A 24,408-nucleotide genomic window follows, 5' to 3' on the forward strand; every position below is an offset into this window, starting at 1 on the left:
AATTTTTTTAGTTCAAACACGCTTAATCCGAAAGTTCTTTGTCTATATTTAACCCAAAAAGTATTCAGCTGGTGTTGTTTTCTTCCCTACTTATTCTCAATATATATTATAATTTTCTAGACTCTTGGGGTATTACATATAAGGCATGTTTACCTATTTATAGCTAATTTGTGTAAGTTTTATAATTACTTATCAAAAAAAAAAATTATAATTATTTTTTATATTTTTAAGTTTGGGTTTGACATCCAATTGAGTAGATATGTAGTATTAATTTTTTCATATAATAATAATAATAATAATAGAAATCCCAACTTTGTTTCCTCTTCCCCTGCCCAAAGAAACATAAGTGTGTGGCATTGTCAATACTTTGGATTTGCAAATCACATATTTCCATTGGAAAGTTGTCCTGGAAAGAGAAACACATGCACAGGGGACCACTGCATATGTGATGTCTCAAAGATCTGTGAATTTTGCTAAGGGCACGTTTTTCTTTTGATCGGTCTCTATTAGAGCATCTTCTGTTGCATGAATCTACGGGTACCTATCTCATAGAAAATCAAGTCTCGTCCTATTTGACATAAAAATCTTTAGGAGAACAAAGATACAAAAAAACTTAACTGGACTTGGTCCAAGTTTCCGGCATAAATATTCCACCTGCAAGATCAAGGATTCTTACTCTATATATCCGTACCTGTATCTTCATCTATATCTATATCTATATGTGTATATATATATATATATATATATTTGTAAGAAGTTGTTTTTATCCTTGAAGTTAAAGGGCTCTCACTCAACCGTCGAATGTGTTGAATAAATTATAGTGATATAATGATAAATATGTTGCAATAACTCAAAGATTTTAAGATACGAAAATTTGTTTTCCTTAAAACTTTGTTTGTCCCAAAATACAATGCACAAGGGATCCAAACATGCCTCTAAGATATAATAGAATCAAGAATAATGTTTATTGACGAATGTGTAATTTTTGAAAATAAACCCGAACATATGGAATTAATAACAAACACAAGAAGATTTATATTCTAATTCTGTCAGTAAAAGAATACAAAGAATAGGTTTTTGTATGCACAAAAATTATAAAGTTTTATGTAAGAATGTAGGAGAAGAAAAATGAGAGAGAAACCATATGAATTCTCAAAGTATTTTTATCCAACAACACACCAATCTATTTATAGATAATGTTACAACCCTTCACTAAAGGTACAACCATTCACATGTATTACAATCCTTCACAAAATGATATAACTAATTCTTATATGTTACAACTCTTTACCAAAAATACATCCCTTCACCAAAAGTTATAATCACATAAATTAAATATAAAACAAATGAGGCATAATCCTTTACTAAATGTTACAACCATTCATGTGTGTAAATAGAATTTGAAAAATTATAATCTCTAATTCTTTGAGTTGGATCTCTTCTCAAATAAGTGAAAAATTGCAATCATTCTTTTAAAAATCTCTCCAATAGAATCTGAGAGTCCCCTCGTGTTTGGAGACACATTAAATTAGAAAAAGAAGAAACTAAAAGGAAAAAGTCATGATAAGGGACTGAATGAGGGGATTGATCTATTATTAATTAATCTTTGATGCTACATGGGGGATATTAATTATATATATACGTCCTCATCGAATTAGTTTGTGGGTTACAATAATTTTAACCTAAACCTAGTACGAGCAAATGTCATCAAAGCCCATGTACTCCTTCCTTTCCATCCTTTTCACCATGTTTGATATGCCAACTCCACCTGTTGAGGATGAAATAAAAGGTCCAAGTTAATACCACCAAGTAAATATATAACAACTAGAACAATAATCATGTAGACGTAAGGAGACCCTCCCTTGTACAATTGAAACACACAAGTAACAAGTTTTGTCACGCAATATACCATACTAGTAGAATTCATGCATGCACCATTAATTTAAGTTATAAACCATGGTTTTAAACCCTCCATATATTAGTAAAAACTCCTCTCTTTTGGTGAGCTAATCTTCCTCTCTAAGCCTGAGATCGAGCCTTCCCTTTGGTCTTAATTTCTGTCTCCAAATTAATCTCCCTCCCTCACCAATTTCCACTTCCTTTGCTCCAGATCTCCTCTTTACTTGCATCATTGGCTTTGTTCCAAGGCTCCTATGTGTAGAGAGAGAGAGAGAGAGCATGAAAGCACTTGCCTAGTAAGATTGCACTGATGAAGATTGTGATGGCAAGAATGAAGATGATCAAGGATGCCCTCCCCAGAATTGCAATTGCTCTTGTCACCACATGCTGCCCCGAGAACGCAGCCACCATAGCCACTCCCCCAAAGTAGAGAGCTACAATAATATGTACATACATTCTCAACCAAATATATTAAGAAAAGAAGGAAATTGATATAGGTGGAGATGCACAAAAATTTAAGTTACCGTATGGAATTGGAAAGCGTTTTAGAAGGTAGTACTCCACAACTGACATGGATGAAGAGAACATCATGATAAAGGTTGCTGTCGCACTCGAAACCTGCACCACCATCATAAGACAGACAGCAATTCATGAGACTCATAAAACTTGAACTTGAAATGTCCTTACACACTCTCTCGCTCTCTCTGATCACCTGGGGATGGATTCCAAGCTCGAGAAACAAAGGGGCCATAATGAATCCTCCGCCGAGTCCAAGCAGGCCGCCGACAACGCCGGCGAGAATGCCGCAGAAACAGTAAAGAAGCAAACGGTGCACTCTCATGGCTTTTCGTCCTTCTCCCTTTGATGATATTTCACTCCGCCCTTTGTACAATCTTACTGCTTGGTAAGCCGATGCCCCCACCGCAATCGGTATCTGATGAACATTAAAATATTAATTCATAAATGTGATCAAATGTATTATTCTTAAGGTGTGTTTGTACAAAAGAATTGATTTCCCACTACCTGCAACGAATTTAATGCCCAATATGCCGCAGAACATGTGGTGGTTTTATTCTGCACCAAACAAAACACACAGAGCTCCTATTAATAAATAATAATATGCCGCAGAACATACTATAAATAATTAATTAATGTGACAATGAAATGAAAGTCTTAAAACAAAATATATAATTGATTTGTTACTACTTTAAATTAAAGCAATGGAATTGAAGACCTTGAGAATCTGGAGGGCGAGGATGCTGGCCCAAACAGCAATCAGTATGGCGAGCTGTTTCCACTGAATATTCTCCATAATGGAAACCTCTTCTGATGCTTTGGATTCATTGGATTCCGCTTGGCCTTCCAGCTGCTGACCCCCACCTCCACCTCCACCCCCACCCCCATCCCCACCTGATTATTAATTAAATTACACTTTCAGAGACAAACACTTCTATTATGGGCATACCTCGCCCATTTTCTAACATCGTGCATACCATCTGAATTTAACCGACACACTCCCAAAAGATGGAAATGGAAAGTCTTCATTAATGAATAGAAGATCCAAACATTTTCCCTAAATAGTAATTAAAGGCGCAGGTTTTATGGTACCATAAGAAAGAATATCTGAAATGCAATGTCTATAAATTTACTCACCATTAGATGCCAAGCGTGCAGCAGCCTCCTGGAAACCAGTAAAAATGTAAGTATATTCTATAGTGAAAGCCTGCGTGGCAATTATGTTTGGCTTGGTGTACATTTTTTATATAAAAATGTTAAAAATATTATGTGACAATTATATATATGTATACTTTTTGTATGTATGGCACATGATTAATGTTGATATGAAGCTCTAAATATTAATATTTATAGCATTGTATAAATAAATATCTTTTTTTGGTCGTTATGAATCGTGTTATTAAATTATTTTTTAAAAATATTTTTTTATATATATTATTTAAGAAATCAAAAAAGATGCCAGATGAGTGGAGGAAGAGTACTTTGGTTCCTATATACAAGAACAAATGAGATGTTCAAAACTGTGAAAATTATAGAGGAATTAAGTTAATGAGTCATACCATGAAACTCTGGGAGAGAGTAATAGAGCAGAGGCTCAGAAAGGAAACAAATGTGTCAAAAAATAAGTTTGGTTTCATGCCTGGTAGGTCAACAATGGAAGCTATATATTTACTGAGGCGTCTAATGGAAAGGTATCGAGATCATCAGAAGGACCTACATATAGTGTTTATAGATCTAGAAAAGGCCTATGATAGAATCCCTAGAGAAGTATTATGGAGAGTTTTAGAGAAGAAATGAGTCAAAATAGTCTATATACAAGCTCTTAAGGACATGTATCATGGTGTAGAAACAAGGGTCAGAACATGCGGAGGGGATACTGAACCATTTACAACTACAATAGGACTGCATCAAGGTTCTACACTAAGTCCATACTTATTTTTCCTAGTAATGGATGAACTCACTAAAGATATTTAGACAGATGTGCCATGGTGTATGCTATTTGCAGACGACATAGTGTTGGTGGATAAAACAAAAGAAGGAGTGAACACTAAGCTTAAGTTGTGGAGAAACAATTTAGAATCTAAGGGATTTAAATTAAGTAGAAAGAAAACAGAATATATGGAATGTAAATTTAGTAAAAATGCAAGAGTGGCTGATATTATAATAAAATTAGAAGACCAAATCTTATAAAGAAAAAACCATTTTCGATATTTGGGATCAGTGATTCAAAAAGATGGAGAAATCCACGAGGATGTCGCACATAGAATTAAGGTAGGTTGGCTAAAATGGAGAAATGCATTGGGGGTGTTATGTGATGGTAAAATCCCATTAAAATTTAAAGAAAAATTTTATAGGACAACTATAAGACCAGTCTTGTTGTATGGCTCAGAATGTTGGGTAGTCAAATACTAGTATGAGCAAAAGACGAGTGTAGCGGAGATGAGGATGTTAAGATAGATGTGCGGATATACAAGAAAGGATAAAATTAGAAATAAAGTTATTCGTAATAAGGTAGGAGTAGTGCCAATCGAGGAGAAGATGAGAGAGACTAGACTAAGATGGTTTGGTTATGTGAGAAGGAGAATAAGAGACGCTCCTGTGAGAAGAGTTGATGAAATAGAATAATTAGTCACAAAAAGAAGTAGAGGTAGACTCAAGAAGACTTTAGGAGAAACATTAAAATTTGATATGAAATATATGGATCTAAATGAGAATATGACAAAAGACAGAAATACATGAAAGTTTAGAATTCATGTAGCCGACCCCACATAATGGGATAAAGACAGGATATATTGTTGTTGTTTACCTAAAATCATTAAAAAATAAACAGTAACCATCCATCTAATTAATGAACTTTCATTTAAGTTTTTCTTTTCACATGCATAGTAAGATATGATAGCTTTAAAAAGAAAAAGAATGAAATGATAAATTAGCTCATGTACTTTGGATGGAGGGCTAAGCTGGTCCTACTCAAAAGGGTCAACAAATTCTCTTACTTTTAAATTGAGTGTCTTGTTAGCCCTGACATGAATGGCTTTCAAATGGCATCCAACATTGTTTATAATAATCCATTAGATATAAGAGTCAGGCTCATATACTCTGGCTTATGGACTAAATTAGTCTTCTTATTTTTAAACTGATGGTGTTTAATATCTTTTATTGTTAATCAAATCTTAACCCTCAAAACTAGAATTAAATTGCACCAGACATAATTTAATAGGGCTCCTCTGATGATGATTAGGTTAGTAAAATCGCAATTAATTTGAGCGGTAATCTTTTTGTGACTATGGTTGATCTCAGTTCCTAAATCATACTGGCCTAGCTCATTATCCACCATGATTTTAATAGGTCATGCATCATGGTGGCAAAGAGTGCCACTCAAATTGATTATGGGTGATTAGAAGAAACCTAACCTATTATGTTTGGTGCAATATTGATTCTAATTTGAGGGGTCAGGATTTGCTTTGGCAGTTTAGATTTACCTTTGGCAATGGATTATAAAAGTGTGTTTGATTGTATTATCTAGAATTTAATTTCAGGTAATGATTGTCTAAAAAATAAAAACTATCATATTTCCTTGAAAAATAAATTTTATGGAAATAAACTTTAAATGCTTGTACCATACATATATTTTTCATAAAAAAGTTAAGAGTATTTAATTACTTTCATAAAAAATATATATAATAATTATAATTAATTAAATATTTTTTATAATAAATATCTACAATCAAACACATCATATATGTTTGGTGAGGAGCTAAAAGTGACAAGGCTTAGTTAGCTCTCTTGAAAGTGGTAGGGCCAAAGTACATGCACACATCTAGCCCTTCACTCTTGTGGTGGATGCTATTTAAATATTATTTGTGTGAATAAACTAATGTAGTTCTTAATGTAAAATAATAGGAGGGAGAATTAGGTGCAATATCAAGCCTTCCTGTATAGAACTCCATTTACATGTCATTTTCTACGTGATATATATGTAGGCTATCATCTGTATAATATTTCTATGTAGATATGATTTTTGCTTGTCACAATCAGTCAAGAGAGTAAATGGCATCTTCAACTCTATTGGTACCAAGGGGGGTGACAATGATTGTTTTGTCACAAAAATTGCACATATGTACACCCAAAAGAACGGTAAATATGAATTCTAGGTAAAGACCAAATGCCATCTCGAAATTATTAAGGAATGCTATTAATGGAAAGGAAACGCTAACCCTTTTAACAATAGTCTCCTTCTTCCATGTCTCTATGCCCCTGAGGAAGGCCTTGCTTGATGTCACTGCAGAGAGGGCCAAGCAGACCTGTCAAAAAACACTTCCCAGAAGAAGAAGAGGATAACACAACCAAATTTCCAAGTTCCGTCAACAATTAATCATTAATTTTACCTATAAACAGCACAATGAGCAAGATTGTAACCATCCAGTTGGCGAAGATAACATTGAAGGCGACGCCAACGCTGATTCCCAGCATCAACATCGGCTGGAATAGCAGCGCCAGCTCGTAGTCTATGATGGGTTGGTCCGCCGTATTCGGATGCCTCAGCCTCAGATTGTAGTACACTGTCGTCGCCGCCGCGCCCGTTATCATACCTGAGCCACAAAGGTGGGTCGTTTTTTGTATTTGTTTAGAGTTGTACGGTCATGGTCATTAATTTTTGCAGAGGCTAGCTTGTGTAACATTATTTTGTTAATTCAGGCTAAAGAAATTCATTTGGTGGAAATTAGCTCACATTTAGACATGGCGGTGGAGGATTTGGGGTCGAACCCGATGATGAGAGTGAGCATGGGGACGAAGATGCCGCCGCCGCCGACTCCGCCGACGCTCCCAAAAGCTGCTCCGAGGAAGCCAATCACAGTCCCCACCACGATTCTCCACCCAAATTTCATGCCCTGCACATGAAAGCGTTCACCATCCCTCCAATTTTCGATACATACATACATAAATATATATATATATTTGTATTCTGTCGACGGGCCACAAAAAGGGACCACCGGAACAAATCTCTAGCTCTACTGCTGCAAACGAATTAATTCACCGAAGTACTAATGAGCCCATTCCATCCAACTATATATTCTGTTACCTACTGATACTTTTTGGTCTCAATTATCAGAACCGACAATAATTGCCACTGCCGAGTCGTCAAAAAAACAATAGTGAAGCCGAGATTTTAGGTCTCAGCTATGGAAAAGCAATAATTGCTTCTCTTTTCGGTGGATACGCAAACAACGGAACTTACTGGCCAATGATGACGGTAACCCACATGGCCGTCCCGCCGTACAAAATGAATTGCTCGCGCTTTGTACTCGGTGAAGTCCTCTTGCAAGCTCCGGTCGCCGGCGGCCAAAGCCAAGGAGACAAGGAGAATTACGGACACGACTACCACTAGTGTAACAGCGGCCATCAAGTTATACATGTAGAAGCGGGCAAGCACTTGGCTTTATATGTGTGAGGGTGTGTGTGCGCCGGAGATCCACTGACCGGAACAGGAGAAACTGAAACGGTGGCCGGAGAAGACGGGCGGCACGTGAAAGGACAGGAAGGAAAAGAAAGCAGTCGTCTTGTAATTGATCGGTCACCCTCCCAACTCTCTTTCTCTTGTCCTATATATACAGAGAAGAAGCTTGACATTTATGGCTGTCCATGCAGCTTCAACCCCAAGCTGGCAGTAGAGCATCATTTTCTTCATCATCATCATCATCGTATATGTATATGTATATGTATACACTTCAAACGAGTAAATTCTGCTAAAAAGCTTGTCACATGAAATAACTGTATAAATATAATATACATTATATTATATAAAATACCAAAATCATAGTGACTAGAAATGGTGTGAAAGAGAAGAACTGTTTTCCCGACAAGGATTATTCCCAATGGGAAAGAGAGATGTGACTCGGGTTGGGAACGACTCCTCTCTCAATTATTCGGCACGCATCGTTTTCGGCACTGCAACTGTAAAAGGTGAAATCGTATTTGCTACTTTTGATTTTGAATGATAATGGTGATAAGCATTGTGTGGTTCCCATCAACAAAAGGACAAAACCCCCAACACTTATGCTCTTTTCACACTAAAGTTTGGTGTTTATTCAACCCAAATGTTATTTGAAAACTTCATTTTGACACTTGGACATGTTTGATAGTACATAATTTTTATAAAAAATATTTAATTATGTATAATTATTGTAAATATTTATTATAAAAATAATCAAACACCCTTAAATTTTTTATAGAAAAGTTATATATAGTATAGGCATTTCAAGTTTCTTTCCATAAAATTTATTTTTCAAAAGAGTGAAGTGATATTTATTTTCTAGACAATCATTAATTATTTAGAATTAAATTCTAAATAATACAATCAAACACACCTTATGGTAATAATATCATATTAATATACAAAATATCAACTTTCCTATATTCGAATAGCATTTTGGATTTAAATAACATAATAATAAGAGGATGATTAATGTAGGACATACATACATACATTTTCCAAGAGAAAATCATATGATTTTAGGGGAGGAGGACAGGAGGGGAATGATCTGCAGAATCAGAATCCAATTCTATGTACCAAGTTTATTGTATCTCTAGAAATATGGGATAATTAATTAATTAATTATTTGATTCTCAATCAAGCTACATATCAATCTGCGGGTGAATCATGCACCATGGCTTTTTAGTTTTGGGGGGGATCTGCTTATAAAACCCATTTTAGTACATATTTTTACTTTTATATATATAATTAAAGATATGTGTATGTGTTAGTACATATATTATTGTCAATTAATTCTCTAGCATTAACATTCCATTGATGGAGTTGTAGATTTGCAAGTTAAGTAAAACAGTGATCATGTGCATGCTTATTAAGTTGTACGTTTGGGGTCGATGAGTTAAATATAGTACACGTCATTCATTCTAATTTTAGTCAACAACTGACTTGATTTTTAATTTTCCCCTTTTCAAAATTTTTTAATACATATTCATCATGTTCATGAGCACGAAAAAAACAAAAAATGTGGAAAGTTCAAGTTATTAACGTGTCTTTCAACTACTTATAACGTGTGCTCCCACCGCCTTCCACTGCTATAAGCCAAATTACAAAAAAATATATATATGTTGCCCCCCAAGGTTCAGTCCGGTGGTTCTCGGTGATTTTCAAAAAGGTGTTGTCATTACATTTGCATTGATCCCGGTGTTGAAACCAAGGGATTATCAGGTCCTAATTTACCTCCTTCTTCAGAGTGGGGCATCAGGGAAAATGACAGTGATAGGACGTAATCTAAAAAAATGAACAAGCAATAGTGTTTATCGTCAGAGAAGGTGAATGATTGCAAGTAGTCGTAGGTGGCAGAGAAGGCGAATGATTGTAGGGATCATTTCAGTAAGAGAACGCAAATCGGTGAGAAGGTAAATGGTCACTAGTTTCTCCTTCCAACCCTTTATTGTCGACGACCATCGATGAGTCTCTGACAACTCTTATGTATATCTATTTGTTTATATTTTCTATAATTATTTATTTTTTCACGCACAAATGTATCTATTAATTTATATTTTGTATACATACATATATGTATTGCAATAGATATATTAAGTATTCTCATATATACGTGTATTTGTTATATCAACTTGGTATTGTCAATTTTGGTTTCAGGTTGGGTTGACTCGATGTCCTGAAAAATTTTGATCATTCAACCTAAACAACAAGACATGAGATAGTAACCCAAACAAAGTTAAATAATATTAAACATATTCAATTTAATTATATTATTATAATAATTTAAAATTTGATAACTTTATATTAAATAATATATTTATAAAATTATAAATAAATGTATTAATATATTTATAAACAAACTTGTTTACGAATTATTCTCGAACATCTAATCGAGTATGTTTACAAACCTCTAACCGAACCTATTAATATTCATAGGCTTATAATCAAACATGTCCATGAGTCTTAACGAGCCGATTTTATTGAGTTCAAATTCAATTCGTTTACAAATTGAATTTTAAAATTAGGCTCAAGTTCGACTCATTTATCTTAACAAATGACTCGAACAATCTTTTGTCAAGCCAAACACTGAATCACCTGCGAATGGGTCAATTCATTTGCGATCCTAATTAAATTATATTAAATAAAAAAATTCAATTTAAATAAAAAATAAAATAAAATTGATGAGAGCAAGTGACGAAAGGGGGTCTCAAAAAAAAAAAAAAAAAGATTGTGATCGGTTGGAGCTAGCCATGAGTTAGTGGAGAATTCATAGCCGGTGTATAACCCAGCCACGTGAGTTTTCTAGAAGAGACCAAATTGAAAGCATAAAAAGTAATAAGACTAATTTTGAACCACATAATTAAGATGTTTGCGTAAATGAGAGTCAAAGTAAATCATATGAGGTGAGGTGTGTACTATATATATCCTATGTATCTGATTAAAAATATAGTCTAAAAGTAATAAATTTAGAGTACCTAACCTTATTGATGCTGCAGACAAAAACATTTTGAGTAGAGTATATCCTAATCCTTGTCTTGGTGAAGTAGTAATGAGATTTGGCTGTGCATGCATGTGGTCCAGTGCTGTACCTACGTCTCGTCAATTTAACGAAAGCACCTTATTTGTTCCACAATTTTGGTTACATAACTTACATCATGAATTACAAAAAAAAGAAAAACTAAAGAGTCAAACAAACAATCAAGGAAACAAAATAAACTCATCAATTTGGTCTCTCTTAATAGATGTACCACCACCATGATCCTAAACAATGGATCATGGTGGTACAGAACAGAGCTGATTTTTGTTTCTTTAGTCTCCTTTTTGTTTCTTCCCAATAGCAGCAGCAATCTGTAATTGCTGGAGAATCATCATCGTTCCTTCCTCCTGCCTAGTGTCGGAAGGAGATGAAGAGGAACAGAACAGGTACGTACAGACAAGCTACCTCTCTGTTAGAGAAGAAGAGGAAGGAACAGGCGGCGGCGAAATGAAGAGAAGGGGAGAGAAGATGAATGGAACAGGGAAAGAATACATATGGTATGTATATGATATGTATACATATGCCATAATGGGTTTCTTGGAGATGGAGAGACTACTAGAATGGGTTTTAGAGATGGCACTGCCTCCAAATCAATCAAATCTAATAAATACATATTATATGATATAATGATGATTTATGTATATGTATATGTACTTTTATTTATAATATATATATATTATCTAATCATAAAATAATATATTATAAAATTATAAATAAATTTATTAATGTATTTATAAATAAGCACATTGCGAACTTCCAATCGGACCTGATCGCAAGCCTCTAATCGAGCCACTCGCGAGCTAATGAATCGAGATTTATTGAATTTAATCTCGGCTCGTTTACAAATCGAGCTTCAAAGTTAGACTTAAACTCAAATCATTTATTTTAATAAACAAATTCGAACTAGATTTTATCGATTCGAATACTGAGCCGCTCATGAACAGCTCGGCTCATTTGTGACCCTAGATCCAAATCGAGCACTAACGTCTGATGGGGTCCTTCCCGACAAACCTTGAAACCTTACCGCCTTGGAGCAATTTGAGGTCTGCCCAACCAACTCACTGCGTCAGTCCTTAGTCTTGCCGAACTCAACTCGTTCCAGTATCTCCTTATCAACAATAACAATTTCTTTTCCTTTCGCTCTGATTTCTTCTCTAGCTTGATGTCACTCCAAGCCATTTACCTCAACTACAACCTTTTTTCGGTGTGGGAAATTCCTCAAAGTCTCCGAGAAGCCACCACCTTACAAGCCTTTTTTGCCACATCGATGAACATCCCTATTAGAGTTTTAAAGGCTTGATCAATTAGCATTAAGACGTATCAATGTGAGAGCTCATCTCACTACGTTAGTAAAGACTCATGTCAAAGAAAATTAGGATACAATTGCAATCAATTTTAAAGTATTAGGCATAAATTATAGTAATTATCAAAACATGATTAAATTAAAAATTAACAAGAAGTTTAGGATAAATCAAGTGATTAACCCTAGAGTTTGAATGGGTTGGTTTGATAAGTCAATATTAAGGCACATCAATGTGATAGTTTATCTTGTCACATTAATGGAGGTACATGTCAAAGTAAATTAAGATATAATTGTAACTAATATTAAAATATTAGGCATAAATTGAAATAATTCTCAAAATAAGATTAACTTGAAAATTGACAAAAAAAATTGAGAATAGGTCGAGTGATTAGGCCTAATGCTAGTCACCATCTAATTTTGAATTTAAACACTATATATACATATATAACTTAAACTACAACTATGTAAAACATTAATTTGTTTAAGTAAATAAATTTTAAAGTAATTTAATATAAATATTTTGAGAGAGAGAGGAGGGGGGGGGGGGGGGGAGATGGGAAATTTGCAAAAATAGGACTTTTGGTACTAAACTTTTGAAAAGGAGGACACTTTGAAAACTTTTGTAAAACTAGGATTTTTGAACTTGTGCTGTACAAAAATGCCCCCACTTGTATTAGGTATAGGATCCATCTTATTCTTCCCTTCATATTTTCACTCGCTGTCTGTAACACTCCGTTTTTCTCTTATCGAGTGTGTCACTATGCTGAGACCTAAAATATACATAAATCATTTTTTTCTTTCTTTCTCGATACATAACCTTAATCACCGATGTAACAGCCCACTTCTTCAGGGCGTATTATGCCTTAGGAAATTTGGTCTTTTTTTTTTTTTTTTATCTTTACATTATCCCGAAATTCCCTAAGACCTTATCTAGTGCGAGATATCTACACTAGAAATAAATACAAAGCGGAAGCTGAATCGAACCTGCTCATGACATTCATTACAAAGTTAATTCATAAGCGTCTGACAATAAATACAATGTACATAATTCTTAAACTACTCATAACATAACATGGTACATTTACTCGCTTCTTGATGTCTCGCGCCACTACATATCACCAATCTCGGAATCATCTCTGCAAGTCCCGACTGAAACGTTGAATGTTCCAGGGGCGAACCCAAGTTAGATGATGAACCATCTAAGTAAGGGTACATAATGCTATGTCATGAGTGTATGCAATGTCTTTCATCGTAGGTGTCAACTGCACCCCTCATGCTAGTTCGTACTCCCAACGGCCTCAAATGCGAGTGATCAATGATATCAACATGTATTCATGCATTTCATAGTCATGTCATGTATGCAGTCTAAGTGATGGATACATATCAGGGCATGTCAATATGATGAAAACATTTTCGAGGAGCGTAAACCAAGCATTTTTCATAAAACTAACTTTAATTGGGGAGTACCACTTACCTTCTCAAGCTTATCGGGCTACCTCGATATCCGTGCCTTACCTCGATTTGCATGCCAACCTCAAAATTTACACAAGTCTCTTCAACTTACCTCTCAAAACATCCTAATCACCATAATTATTTAAATAAACATTAAAACCTATTTTTTCATAATTTCTAGCATTTTCTATTATTTTTTTTCTATTTTTTCTTAATTTTCCTCAATAAATCCAAACTAAATATTTATAAAAATATTTTCTCAAATATTTCACTACGAAAATTCATAAAATAATATTCCTAAATTTCTAAAATTTTCTAAGAAATTTTTTACTTATCTTAACTTAGCATCATCGACTTCCTCGATATGCGTGCCACATTCTCGAAAAGCGTGCCTGGACAACTTTTCTCGCCAAAATCTCCGACAAATTACCAAAATATAGTTTCCTATCTTTTGGGATTTTTCTGGAATTTTTTCAACATTTTTCTCTTTTTTTTTTTTCATTTCTTTTCTTTTTTTTCTTTCTTACTTTTCTTTTCTTTTCCTTTTTTTTCTTTTCTTTCTCCTCCCTTCTTCTTCTTCCTCCTCTTCCCGCCTCCTGCGTCTGCAACTTCTTCTTCTTCTTCCTCCTTTTCCTTCTTTCTTCTTTTTCTTCTCTTTTTCTTCTTCCTTCTCTTCTTCTTCTCCTTCTCCTCTTTCTTCTTTCTCTGCATCGTGCCTGCAGCTTCTTCGCGCGCCCAGCTTCATGCGCGTACAGCTCCACCGCCAACCAGCCAACCTTCGCCCTCCGTCGGCCGCCGCCAGCCTCCGTTCCCGCCGTGAGCCACCACCGCGAGCTGAAGCACCTCATCGGGTCGCACCCTGCTGCCATCACCGCGGCAGCTGCTCCAGCTCGGTGAGCTCGCGGCCATGGCTACCATGGCCGCGGGCTTGCTGCTCTTGGCCGCCTCTCGGACTCCATCGCCGCGCCAGCAAGCTGCCTCTCGCCACGAACCACCGTACGAGGTTGCCTCGGCCCCGCATCCGCACACCGTCGCAGCTTGCTGCTGCTGCCCTGCTCCACTCGAGGTGCTGCCATGGCCGCCTGCCCAAGCTTTCCTTTCCTTCTACATTTCTTGCATTTGCTCTCCACTTCCTCTTCTATTTATAGGCAATCCCGACCCTCAATTCCTTCGGCCATCCCTCATTTTAGCGTGAAGATTACAGCATTTACAGAGCATGGCCAGAGAGTTCACAGGGCATGGCCACACTTGCGTACATAATCTTCCTTGCGTATAAAATCTTCCAAATCATGCAGAGACGTGATTTTAATCTTGCAGGGGGCGTGGCTGATTGCAACAGGGCATGGGTTGCATTTTACAGAGGCATTGCGTGTACATATATTATGCAGAGCATGGGTTGCATTTTTACAGAGGCTGCCATGCGTATACACATATATTATATATATATATATTGCATATAAATTACATTATAAAAAATGAATATATATTTAAATGCCCAATTTTAACCTTACATTTATTAAAATAATTCTCTAATTACGATAATATCCTCAAACACTGAATTATTTGGCATTAAAATATCGAAAACACAAAATTAATAATCCAATTCTTAGTTAAAAATGACAATTTCGCCCCAGTGTCCGTATCGGGCTGTCATTTCATCCCGAAACCACTGAAGGGTTGATCCTTACGAAAAATCGAAGCCTCCCTAGGGTTCCGTTAATTTTTCGGGAGCCTCCTGCAACGATTCGATTTTGCAGCCTAAATGGCAGCTGCATTTTAGCTGTACCGAAAACTGTTCCCGATCAGATTTCTTTCGATACCATAAATTCTATCTCGGAGTGCTCATTGAAATCATATCATTTTTCTTAGATAATTCTACCCTAAGACACTCCCTGCAGTTGATTCGGTACTTGTAACTACTATTAATTCAATTTTTCAGTATTCTAAACTCATCAGAATTACGTGGCAACTTCATACGAACATGGGGTATTACAACCGAATTCCAAGCAAAACCCCTAGTAAATCATTAAAAATGTGGAAGTGATAATCGAAACTTGATATGGTATATAATCAATTCACTTTATTTATAACATAAGAATCTGTACCATAATTAACATCATATCCTCAATATTGAAATACATAAATACATGGAGATTCCATAATATTCTAACAAGACTAATCATCAATAAAGCATCAGTTAAAACATATCTGAATCAGCTCGCTGAATCCATCGGCCACACCATCACGTGCCGTCATATCTCAACATGTTCCTTGCCTAAGCTGCAAATCTAAACTGGAACGTTGAATGTTCCAGAGGCATAACCCATTAGAAGATGAAACTTCTAGTGAGGGTCCAAAACATATATACGAATGCATGATACAATAACATAAACAACATTTGCCCTTAGTATAACTTTCCTGGCCCGCAAGATTGGCTAGGAATCCTAGGCAAATCCTGAACCTCTACAGAATAAGCTTAACGTTATTCACTCAACGTCATTGAGGAATTACGGCTACACTCTAGGGGCAACATCCCATTCCCTAGGGGTGTTCGCGGTGCGATTTAGCCAGTCTGAATCATTTTCAGCACGCCAAACCGTTAGTGCAGTTTTTCAACTAAACCAGACTGTGGTCTGGTTTGAGTTTGGCCAAACCGCACCAAACCAGACCGCCTGGTTTGGTGTAGTTTACCTCGGTTTGAAATGCTACTTAAAATCACTAAAAAAGATATTTAAAAATAGTAAATAAAAACACAAATATTGGTAAATAAAGACAATTAAATGTAAATAAATAGGAGCAAAAACTAAAGACAAAATAGTGTAAAAAATAAATAGGATGGGTTGCCAATTATTAGATTTTTATAATAATATTTTTTTTATAATTTTTTTTTCTAAAACCGAACCGCCAATTGTCCAAACTGCAAACTGTGCGGTTTGGACAGAATCCAAACTGTTTTCGACCACCAAAAAAAAAAAAATCGATCAGTTCGGTTTGGTTCGATTTGGCCAGTTTCCGCGGTGCACCAGTTTTTTTAAACACCACTACCATTCCCATGCACAAATATCAACGTGACAATAATATCGTGTCATACAATTATCACAACTTTTCATATAATATGACAAAATGAATCATATTTTTCGTAAATATTATGCATATATAAGCAATCATATCTTTCATAAATATCATGCATAATAAACAATCATATCATGTAGGATAGGAAAACTCACAAAACCATGTTTAGGATAAAATTACTCACCTGATGCTCAAATTTTAGCACACCTCAAAAAAATACGCATCGCCTCGATTTGCGTGCCTGATCTCGATTTTCATGTACTGCCTTGAAACGCGTGCTTGAACAATTTTTTTCTCGCCAAATTCTCTGGAATATTACCGAAAAGTAATTTTCTATTTTTCAGAATTTTTCTATATTTTTCTTACATTTTCTTCCTTTTTTTTCTTTTCTTTTCTTTTTCTTATTTTCTTTTTCTCTTCTTTTCTTTTTCTTTTCTCTCCTTCCTATTTATCTTCTTCATCCTTCCAGCGACTTGCGCATGCACCTCCTGCGCGCGCCACTGCTGCCATTTCTTTCTCTTTTTAGTAAAATTATATGTATAGCATAAGGTTAATTAATTAAATAATCACAAACTAATCCACTAAACCAATCTACTAACTTAACTTAATTTATGAAGTTAACTAATTTAATTAACTCACTAAATTAACCAATTAAACCAAACTTCTAATTACCTTATTGTCGAAACTACTAAATTAATTCTTTAATTTAAGTAATTTACTAATTTAGTCATTAAATTGACTAAACTAGCTCATCATTTATTTAAATTATTTTACCAACCTCGCTGCCGCCCTCCTCCACGAGCAACGCCTTCTGATTTCTCCTTGGCTTCAATCACTTCTTGGTTCTCATTTCAATTTTGCACAGCCGAGTGCTACTATTTATAGGCAGTCTGCCTTGGCCATCAAGCACAACAGTCCATCATGAGAAACCCACTTAATTAGACAACATAATTATTAACACCACATGGCCCTGAATTTACATGGCTGAAAGTCACTTAAAATCAGTGGCAGAGAATAATGTTTGGTGGCAATTGATTTGCAGCTTTCGGTGGAAATGGCTTCTTTCGGTGGAAATTGTTACTTTTGCAATTTATTTTACAAAAATATTTAATTAAATATATATATAATATATATTTTACACATTTGAATCCCATAATTTATCTTAATTATACTTGGATATTTCATTAATTACAAATACATCCTCAACCATAGAATTAATTTGCATTACGATGCTTCAAATCCATAATTAATAACTTTGAATTTACTCGATAAGGATGATTTTGCCCCAGTGACCTTACTGGGCTATTGTTTCATCCAGAAATCACCTCAAGGTTATTTCTTACTCAAAACCAGAGCCCCCTCAAGCTTCTGTTGACTTCCCGAAAGTCTCCTATAAAGATTCGATTTTATAGTCTAAATGATAGCTATATTTTAGTTGTACCGAAAATTATTCACGATCTCATTTCTTTCGGCACCATAAATCCTATCTCAGGGTGATTGTTAATGCCACATCATTTTTCTTTGGCATCTTGGCTCCAGAGCACTCCCGACAGTCGATTCAGTCATTTATACGGTAATAAATTACCGTTATACCCTTCATTTATCCTTAAATTCCATTTTTGCCCCCAAGATAATTTATCTTTGAGTATTTTAGAATTTCTCGGGTATTACACCGTCAATCTCTCTGGCTTGTATTTCTTTCTTTCTCTCCATTGCCTCCGCTTCAACATCAATCGTCTTCGTTAAAGTCATTGTTGTTATTTACTCTACAGATCCTGTAACTTTTCTCCATACTAGGTATTTATTCATTTTCTTATCTTTGGAAAACTGATGGTCAATGTTTGTTGGAAGCTTGGCTAATTTCAGAGTAGTTTATCCTCTTTTCTACAATGTTTTGAATGAAAAAGTAATGGATTTGTAAATAAAACTGGCTCTGCTTCTTCATCAAAAAGTTGGATCTAGTGAAAAGTATGCAATTCTCTATATTGGTTAATATATTGGAATCGGTAGATGAAACTTATATATTTCTCATGTTTATATCAGTTTATATATTGGTGGCGAACGGATATGTATGTACCGACATCTGTTCTGAAATTTATGATATATCGATAGCATGTTATCGGTTGATATCTTATGTGAACCGATATGTGTTAACTGATATATTCTTATACATCGATACGTTTTAACCAATATATTATTACACACAAATTTGTGAAAAATCGATATAACGTTAAAGGAATGACACCTATCTTTGTACATGTGATGTTTGGAGGTTAGTGGAAATATGACGTTGATGCCAAAGAATATAAGTACGTGACCGATAAAGGTGGTTGGGTAATACGCGTGGAGCTAGATTGCACTTTCAAACAATTGGTAACTTCTATATACATGTGGTTCAATGTTAGTCCAACTGAGAAGTCGATTGAGCTAAAGTACAAGTTTAAGACGTTAGATATGTCCATACTTCTGATGAAGATTCATGATGATATAGACCTTAAAGGCTTTCAAGTCGAATGCTCTTATGTAGATTCCAGAAGCTCATTATGTGTTGATTTTGTGGATAATCTTGGTGTTAGAAATAACGATAAGGTTGCAAAGAATAAAGGATTGAGTAATACTCTGATGGTACGCTTGGGCAGCGATAGTCCAATATGGTCAATAAACGATGATTATCATGATGTCGTGGATGGAATAGGCTTGAAGTTTTTAATTGTGATGATGGTGGGCATGGTGCAAAAGATGTTAATTGGGATGATGTTGGACATGGGGTTGAAAGTGATCAACATGTTTCTGAAGAACCCGATCCTGCTGAGCATCTAGTTTGCTCCTATCTTTGAAATTATCAAGGGTTAGCCAGGGATCTCGGATGTGTCAGAAATTGAGTTGAACCAAGTTTCGCATCAAAATCAGAATTGCATCAAAAGATGAGTTTGTTAGCTTTGAAGAAGAATTGTGAATACAAAGTTGTAAAGTTAATAAAGAAGGTATTGTACCTGAGATGCAAGCAGGAGTAGTGTAAATGGTGCTTGAGAGCAACAAGGCTTGACACTTCTTTTGGTTGAACAATAAGGAAATATGTCAATATTCATGCATGTTAATTTTCAATAATCCACTGTGATCATTCTCAGGCAAGAACAGAGTATAATTGGCTTTTATGTCAAACCCAAGTACGAGGATGTGAAGCATATTTATAAGCCCAAGAACATTATTGACAATTTTTGCAAGAACTTTGGGTCAATATCAGTTATGAGAAGGCATGGTGGTCGTGGAAAAAGTCTTTATCTGAGGGGGTGCGGAGGAATCGTTCAGGTTGCTTCCATCTTATCTTTACATGTTGAAGTTGAAAAACCCCAGGACGATTGCAAAAATCGAGATTGAAGGTAACAACATATTCAAATACCTTTCCATGACCATTGGTGCTATCGATGCTTATTTTCTAAAGGGTAAATATCTTGGTAGTTTGTTTGTTACCACTTGCAAAGATAATAACATCGTATATCTTATAGCGTGGGGAGTCAGAGATTCGGAGAATGATGCATCATGGGAAGGGTTCTTCACAAAATTGCGTTTTGTAATTGGCGATGAGATACTCGATTTGGTATTTGTGTCTGACTGGCATAAGAGCATACAAAAAGCGGTAATGACGGTGTTCCCTAATGCCACACACGTTGCATGTATATATCACATTGAGTAAAACGTTAAGTCTAAATTCAAGCACGAAAATGTGCATGCCCTATTCTACAAGGCAGCGAAGCCTTATAGGGAATCAAAATTTAATAAATACTTTAATAAACTGGAGCGATATGCTCTAGCCGTTGGTGCCTATCTTAAAGAGGCTGATTTTTATCGTGGGGCATGCGTATTTTCATATGGCAAATGGTTTGATATCATGACGACAAACATTGCAAAATGACTAAATGCCTGTCTGATGGAGTACATCAGGAATATGCTTCAACATTGGTTTTATGAGAGACGGGGTGATGCTAGTTAGATGGTTGGATATATCACAACGTGGGCTGAAGGAGAAATAGCTAAAAGATTGGCATTATCCCAATATTGGCATCTGGAACCCATTGATATTTATAGATTTAATGTTAAAGATGGAAACTCTGGTGGCATATTCAACTTGAATGCGACAAGGTGCACATGTCGAGTGTTTGAGTTCGACCAATTGCCATGTGGACATGCCCTAGCTATTGTGCGTTCACGCAACATTGACCCATACATCTTATGCTCATCATACTACCAAACCGAAGCTCTCTTGTATGCTTACATAGATTCTGTAATGCCGGTGGACAGTTAGGTTGATTGGACCGTGCCAAATGAAATTGCTTCTGCTCAATTGCTACCCTCGAGTACTAGATGCAAATGTGGAAGGCGCAAGGTTTATCGAATTCCTTCATCTAGGGAAGAGAAGATGAGGGTCTGTAATGCCCCGTTTTCTCAGGCGCTTTATAAACTTCGGACAATTCTAGGACAATAAATTTTTCTCTTTCAAACTTAAAGCTAAATCACATCATTTCTCGAATCTGTCCCAGAATTTCCCATTCATTTTTCTCGAAAGAGAATCATTATACACATCAAATGTGGAAGCAATGATCGAAACCTGATATCTTAACATCAATCATAAATCAATTCTTGCATCTTCATTAACCATAAGGATATACATCAACATTCCTTAAAATGTTCAGATTTCAAAGTAACAGAACTTAAATACATAGGCTACATAACATACATTTCATGCACCTTGCTAAGTACCATTTCATGTCTCATTCATCCTCGTATCTGCTACAATCTCTATCTGGAACGTTTGAATATTCCAAGGGCAAAACCCAAATTAGATGATGAATCATCTAAGTAAGGGTACAGAAAACATATTTCGTGCATGAATGCAATATCTTACTCATCGTAGGTGTCAACTGCACCCTTCATGCTACCTACTATTTTTACGGCCACCTCTTTCGAAGCCAAGGTATATGGGGGCACTCTTGATAAAGTAGCAATGTCAGTTCGTACTCCCTATGGCCACGATGTGCATGATCAATGATATCAACGTATACATATTCATTTCATAGTCATGTCATGTATGTCGTCTACGTGATAGATATATATTAAGGCATGTCAATATGATGAAAACATTCTCGAGGATCGAGTTTTTTAAACATAAATTACTTACCAACCAAGTATTTTTCATAAAACTAAGTCTAGTTGGGAAGTACCACTTACCTTCTCAAGCTTGTCGAGCTACCTTGATATTCGTGCCTTGCCTCTTGCATTGCCTCAATTTGCGTGCCAACCTCAAAATTCTCACAAGTCACTTCAACTTAAGCCTCAAAGTATCCTAATCACCACATTTATTTAAATAAGTATTAAAATCTAGTTTTTCATAATTTATTACATTTTCTTTATTTTTCTTTCTATTTCTTCCTATTTTTCCTCAATAAATCCAAACTAAATATTTTTAAAATATTTTCTCAAATATTTCACTACGAAAATTCATAAAATAATATTCCTAAATCTCTAAAATTTTCTAGAGAATTTTTACTTACCTTAATATAGCATATCTGGCTTCCTCGGTATGCGTGTCATATCCTCGAAATGTGTGCCCGAACTATTTTCTCGCCCAAAATTTCTGAAATATTAGTAAATATCCAAATCCTATTCTTCTAGAATTTTCTAGGATTTTTCGACATTTTTTCTCTATTTTTTCCCTTTCCCTTTCTTTTTCTTTTTCTTTTTTCTTTTATTTCTTCATCTTCAACCTCCAGCTCCCATGCTCCTGCCTGTAACTCCCTCTCTTTTCTTTTCTTTTTCTTTCTTTTTCTTTCTTTCTTTCTTTCTTTCTTCTTCTTCTTCTTCTTCTTCCTCCTCTTCTCGTCTGCACCGCATCGGCTTCAGCCCACTGCCGCGAGCCGCTGCCAGCGCCACTACCGCAGCAGCCTCCTACGCGCGCTGCCCCTACCGTTACTGCTTGCAGCGGACTGCCATGGTCGTCGCTACTGCTGCACGTCGGCCATGGCCGCGCACAACAGCTCGTGCACGCCTGCCCATGGTTGTTCCGGCCTCCTCCATTGCAACTGCTCCGTCGCGGCTTCCCTCGCGGCTACTCCAGCTTTGCCTCAGCCCAAGCTTTCTCTCTCAATCTCTCTTCCCTCGACCAAGCATTTCTCTCGAACTCCTTGCTTCCCTCACTTCTTCTTGCTGCTATTTATAAGCTCCCAACCGTTTCCTCATTGACATGCCCTTACCTACTTGTGTGAAAACCACTCCAAAGCAACCACAGGGCATGGCTATGAAGTTTGGGAGTTGCAGGGTATGGGCTATGGCATGGCTGTTATCCCTCACGCGCACACACACGTACAAATATATATATAATTATATAATTATACATTATATTATATATTTAAATCTCATTTCTTATTTTTATTTTATTTGGAAAATTTTGTAATTACAATTATACCCCCAAATACTGAATTAATTTGCATTTCGATACTGAAAATGCAAAATTAATAACTAAAGATTAACTCGATAATGGCGATTTTGCCCCAGCGTCCTCACCGGGCTATTGTTTCATCTCGAAACCACTGAAGGATTGCTCATTACGCAAAACTGGAGCCCCCTTAGAGTTCCGTTGATTTTTCGGGAGTCCCCTACAACAATTCGATTTTATAGCCTAAATAATAGTTGTATTTTAGCTGTACTGAAAATCGTTCCCAATTCGATTTCTTTTGATACCATAAATCCTATCTTGAAACGCTTATCGAGACCATGTCATTTTTCTTAGACAATTTCACTCCGGTGCATTCCCTGTAGTCAATTCAGTACTTATAACTGCTATCAAACTAATTTTTCAATATTCTAAACTCATCGAAATTACATGGCAACCTCATACGAATATGGGGTATTACAGGGTCAAATGTGATCAAGTTGGTCACAATTGCCAAACTTGCTCAAATCCCATTTCTCTGGAAGAAAAAAAAGATAGGAAACGTGCAAGAGTGGTTAGTCACATTATCTCAATTTTATTTACCTTTAAATAAATATAACTTTTGATATTTGCTTCACTCCGCAACTGCAGGATGACATAAAGGATGATGATGAATCAGCAACAACCATGTTGAAATTCAAATAAGGATGACACAACTTATTGTATTAAACCCATTTTTATCGATTTAAATTATTGTATTTAACAAATTAATTATTGTAATATAAATGGAACAGGAATTGTAAACTGCATATAAATTTTCTAGTAATCAACATCAATTATGTAAACGATGTATGTAAATTGATGGAAACTAATTGAAATGATATTTATAAAAACATATCGGTTCACAATCGATGCCTTGGAAATCGATGATAAAAGATGCCTAGAACATCGGTCAAACATATCAATTTTTAATCAATGAAACACAACCGATATTACTTAATACATGTTTGGTTGCTCTACCTTTGGTATGCTTTAATTTATTTGGAAGTCACTAGCTGATTTATACGGTACCGGGTGTTGGGACATCGGTTATGTAAACAATGTAAGTAAACCGATTGAAACTGGTTGAAAGGACATCGGTCAAAACATATTAGTTCACAACTGATGTATCAAAGCTGAAGTTCAATCACGAATATTAATCTTTTGTT

General features: G+C 35.6%; 1 protein-coding gene and 1 long non-coding RNA gene across 2 annotated transcripts; both read right to left on the reverse strand.

Annotated features, from left to right (window-relative positions):
- Window positions 1-1,465: 1,465 nt before the first annotated feature.
- On the reverse strand, window positions 1,466-8,280 carry LOC127791050 (sulfite exporter TauE/SafE family protein 3-like). Its single transcript, XM_052320785.1, has 11 exons — window positions 7,655-8,280; window positions 7,148-7,307; window positions 6,804-7,007; window positions 6,633-6,697; window positions 3,553-3,580; window positions 3,134-3,309; window positions 2,923-2,973; window positions 2,612-2,833; window positions 2,424-2,517; window positions 2,193-2,333; window positions 1,466-1,768 (listed from the first exon to the last, which is right to left on the reverse strand). Exons 1-11 carry the CDS (start codon window positions 7,829-7,831, stop codon window positions 1,689-1,691), a joined length of 1,398 nt encoding a protein of 465 aa, XP_052176745.1. The 5' UTR covers window positions 7,832-8,280; the 3' UTR covers window positions 1,466-1,688.
- Window positions 8,281-12,922: 4,642 nt separating this feature from the next.
- On the reverse strand, window positions 12,923-17,609 carry LOC127789830 (uncharacterized). Its single transcript, XR_008020662.1, has 3 exons — window positions 16,958-17,609; window positions 13,724-15,994; window positions 12,923-13,398 (listed from the first exon to the last, which is right to left on the reverse strand). It is a non-coding gene; the product is annotated as an uncharacterized LOC127789830 (long non-coding RNA).
- Between the last annotated feature and the right edge of the window lie 6,799 nt (window positions 17,610-24,408).

The sequence above is a fragment of the Diospyros lotus genome, chromosome 14 (genome assembly GCF_014633365.1).
Source record: "Diospyros lotus cultivar Yz01 chromosome 14, ASM1463336v1, whole genome shotgun sequence".
Taxonomy (NCBI): Eukaryota; Viridiplantae; Streptophyta; class Magnoliopsida; order Ericales; family Ebenaceae; genus Diospyros; species Diospyros lotus.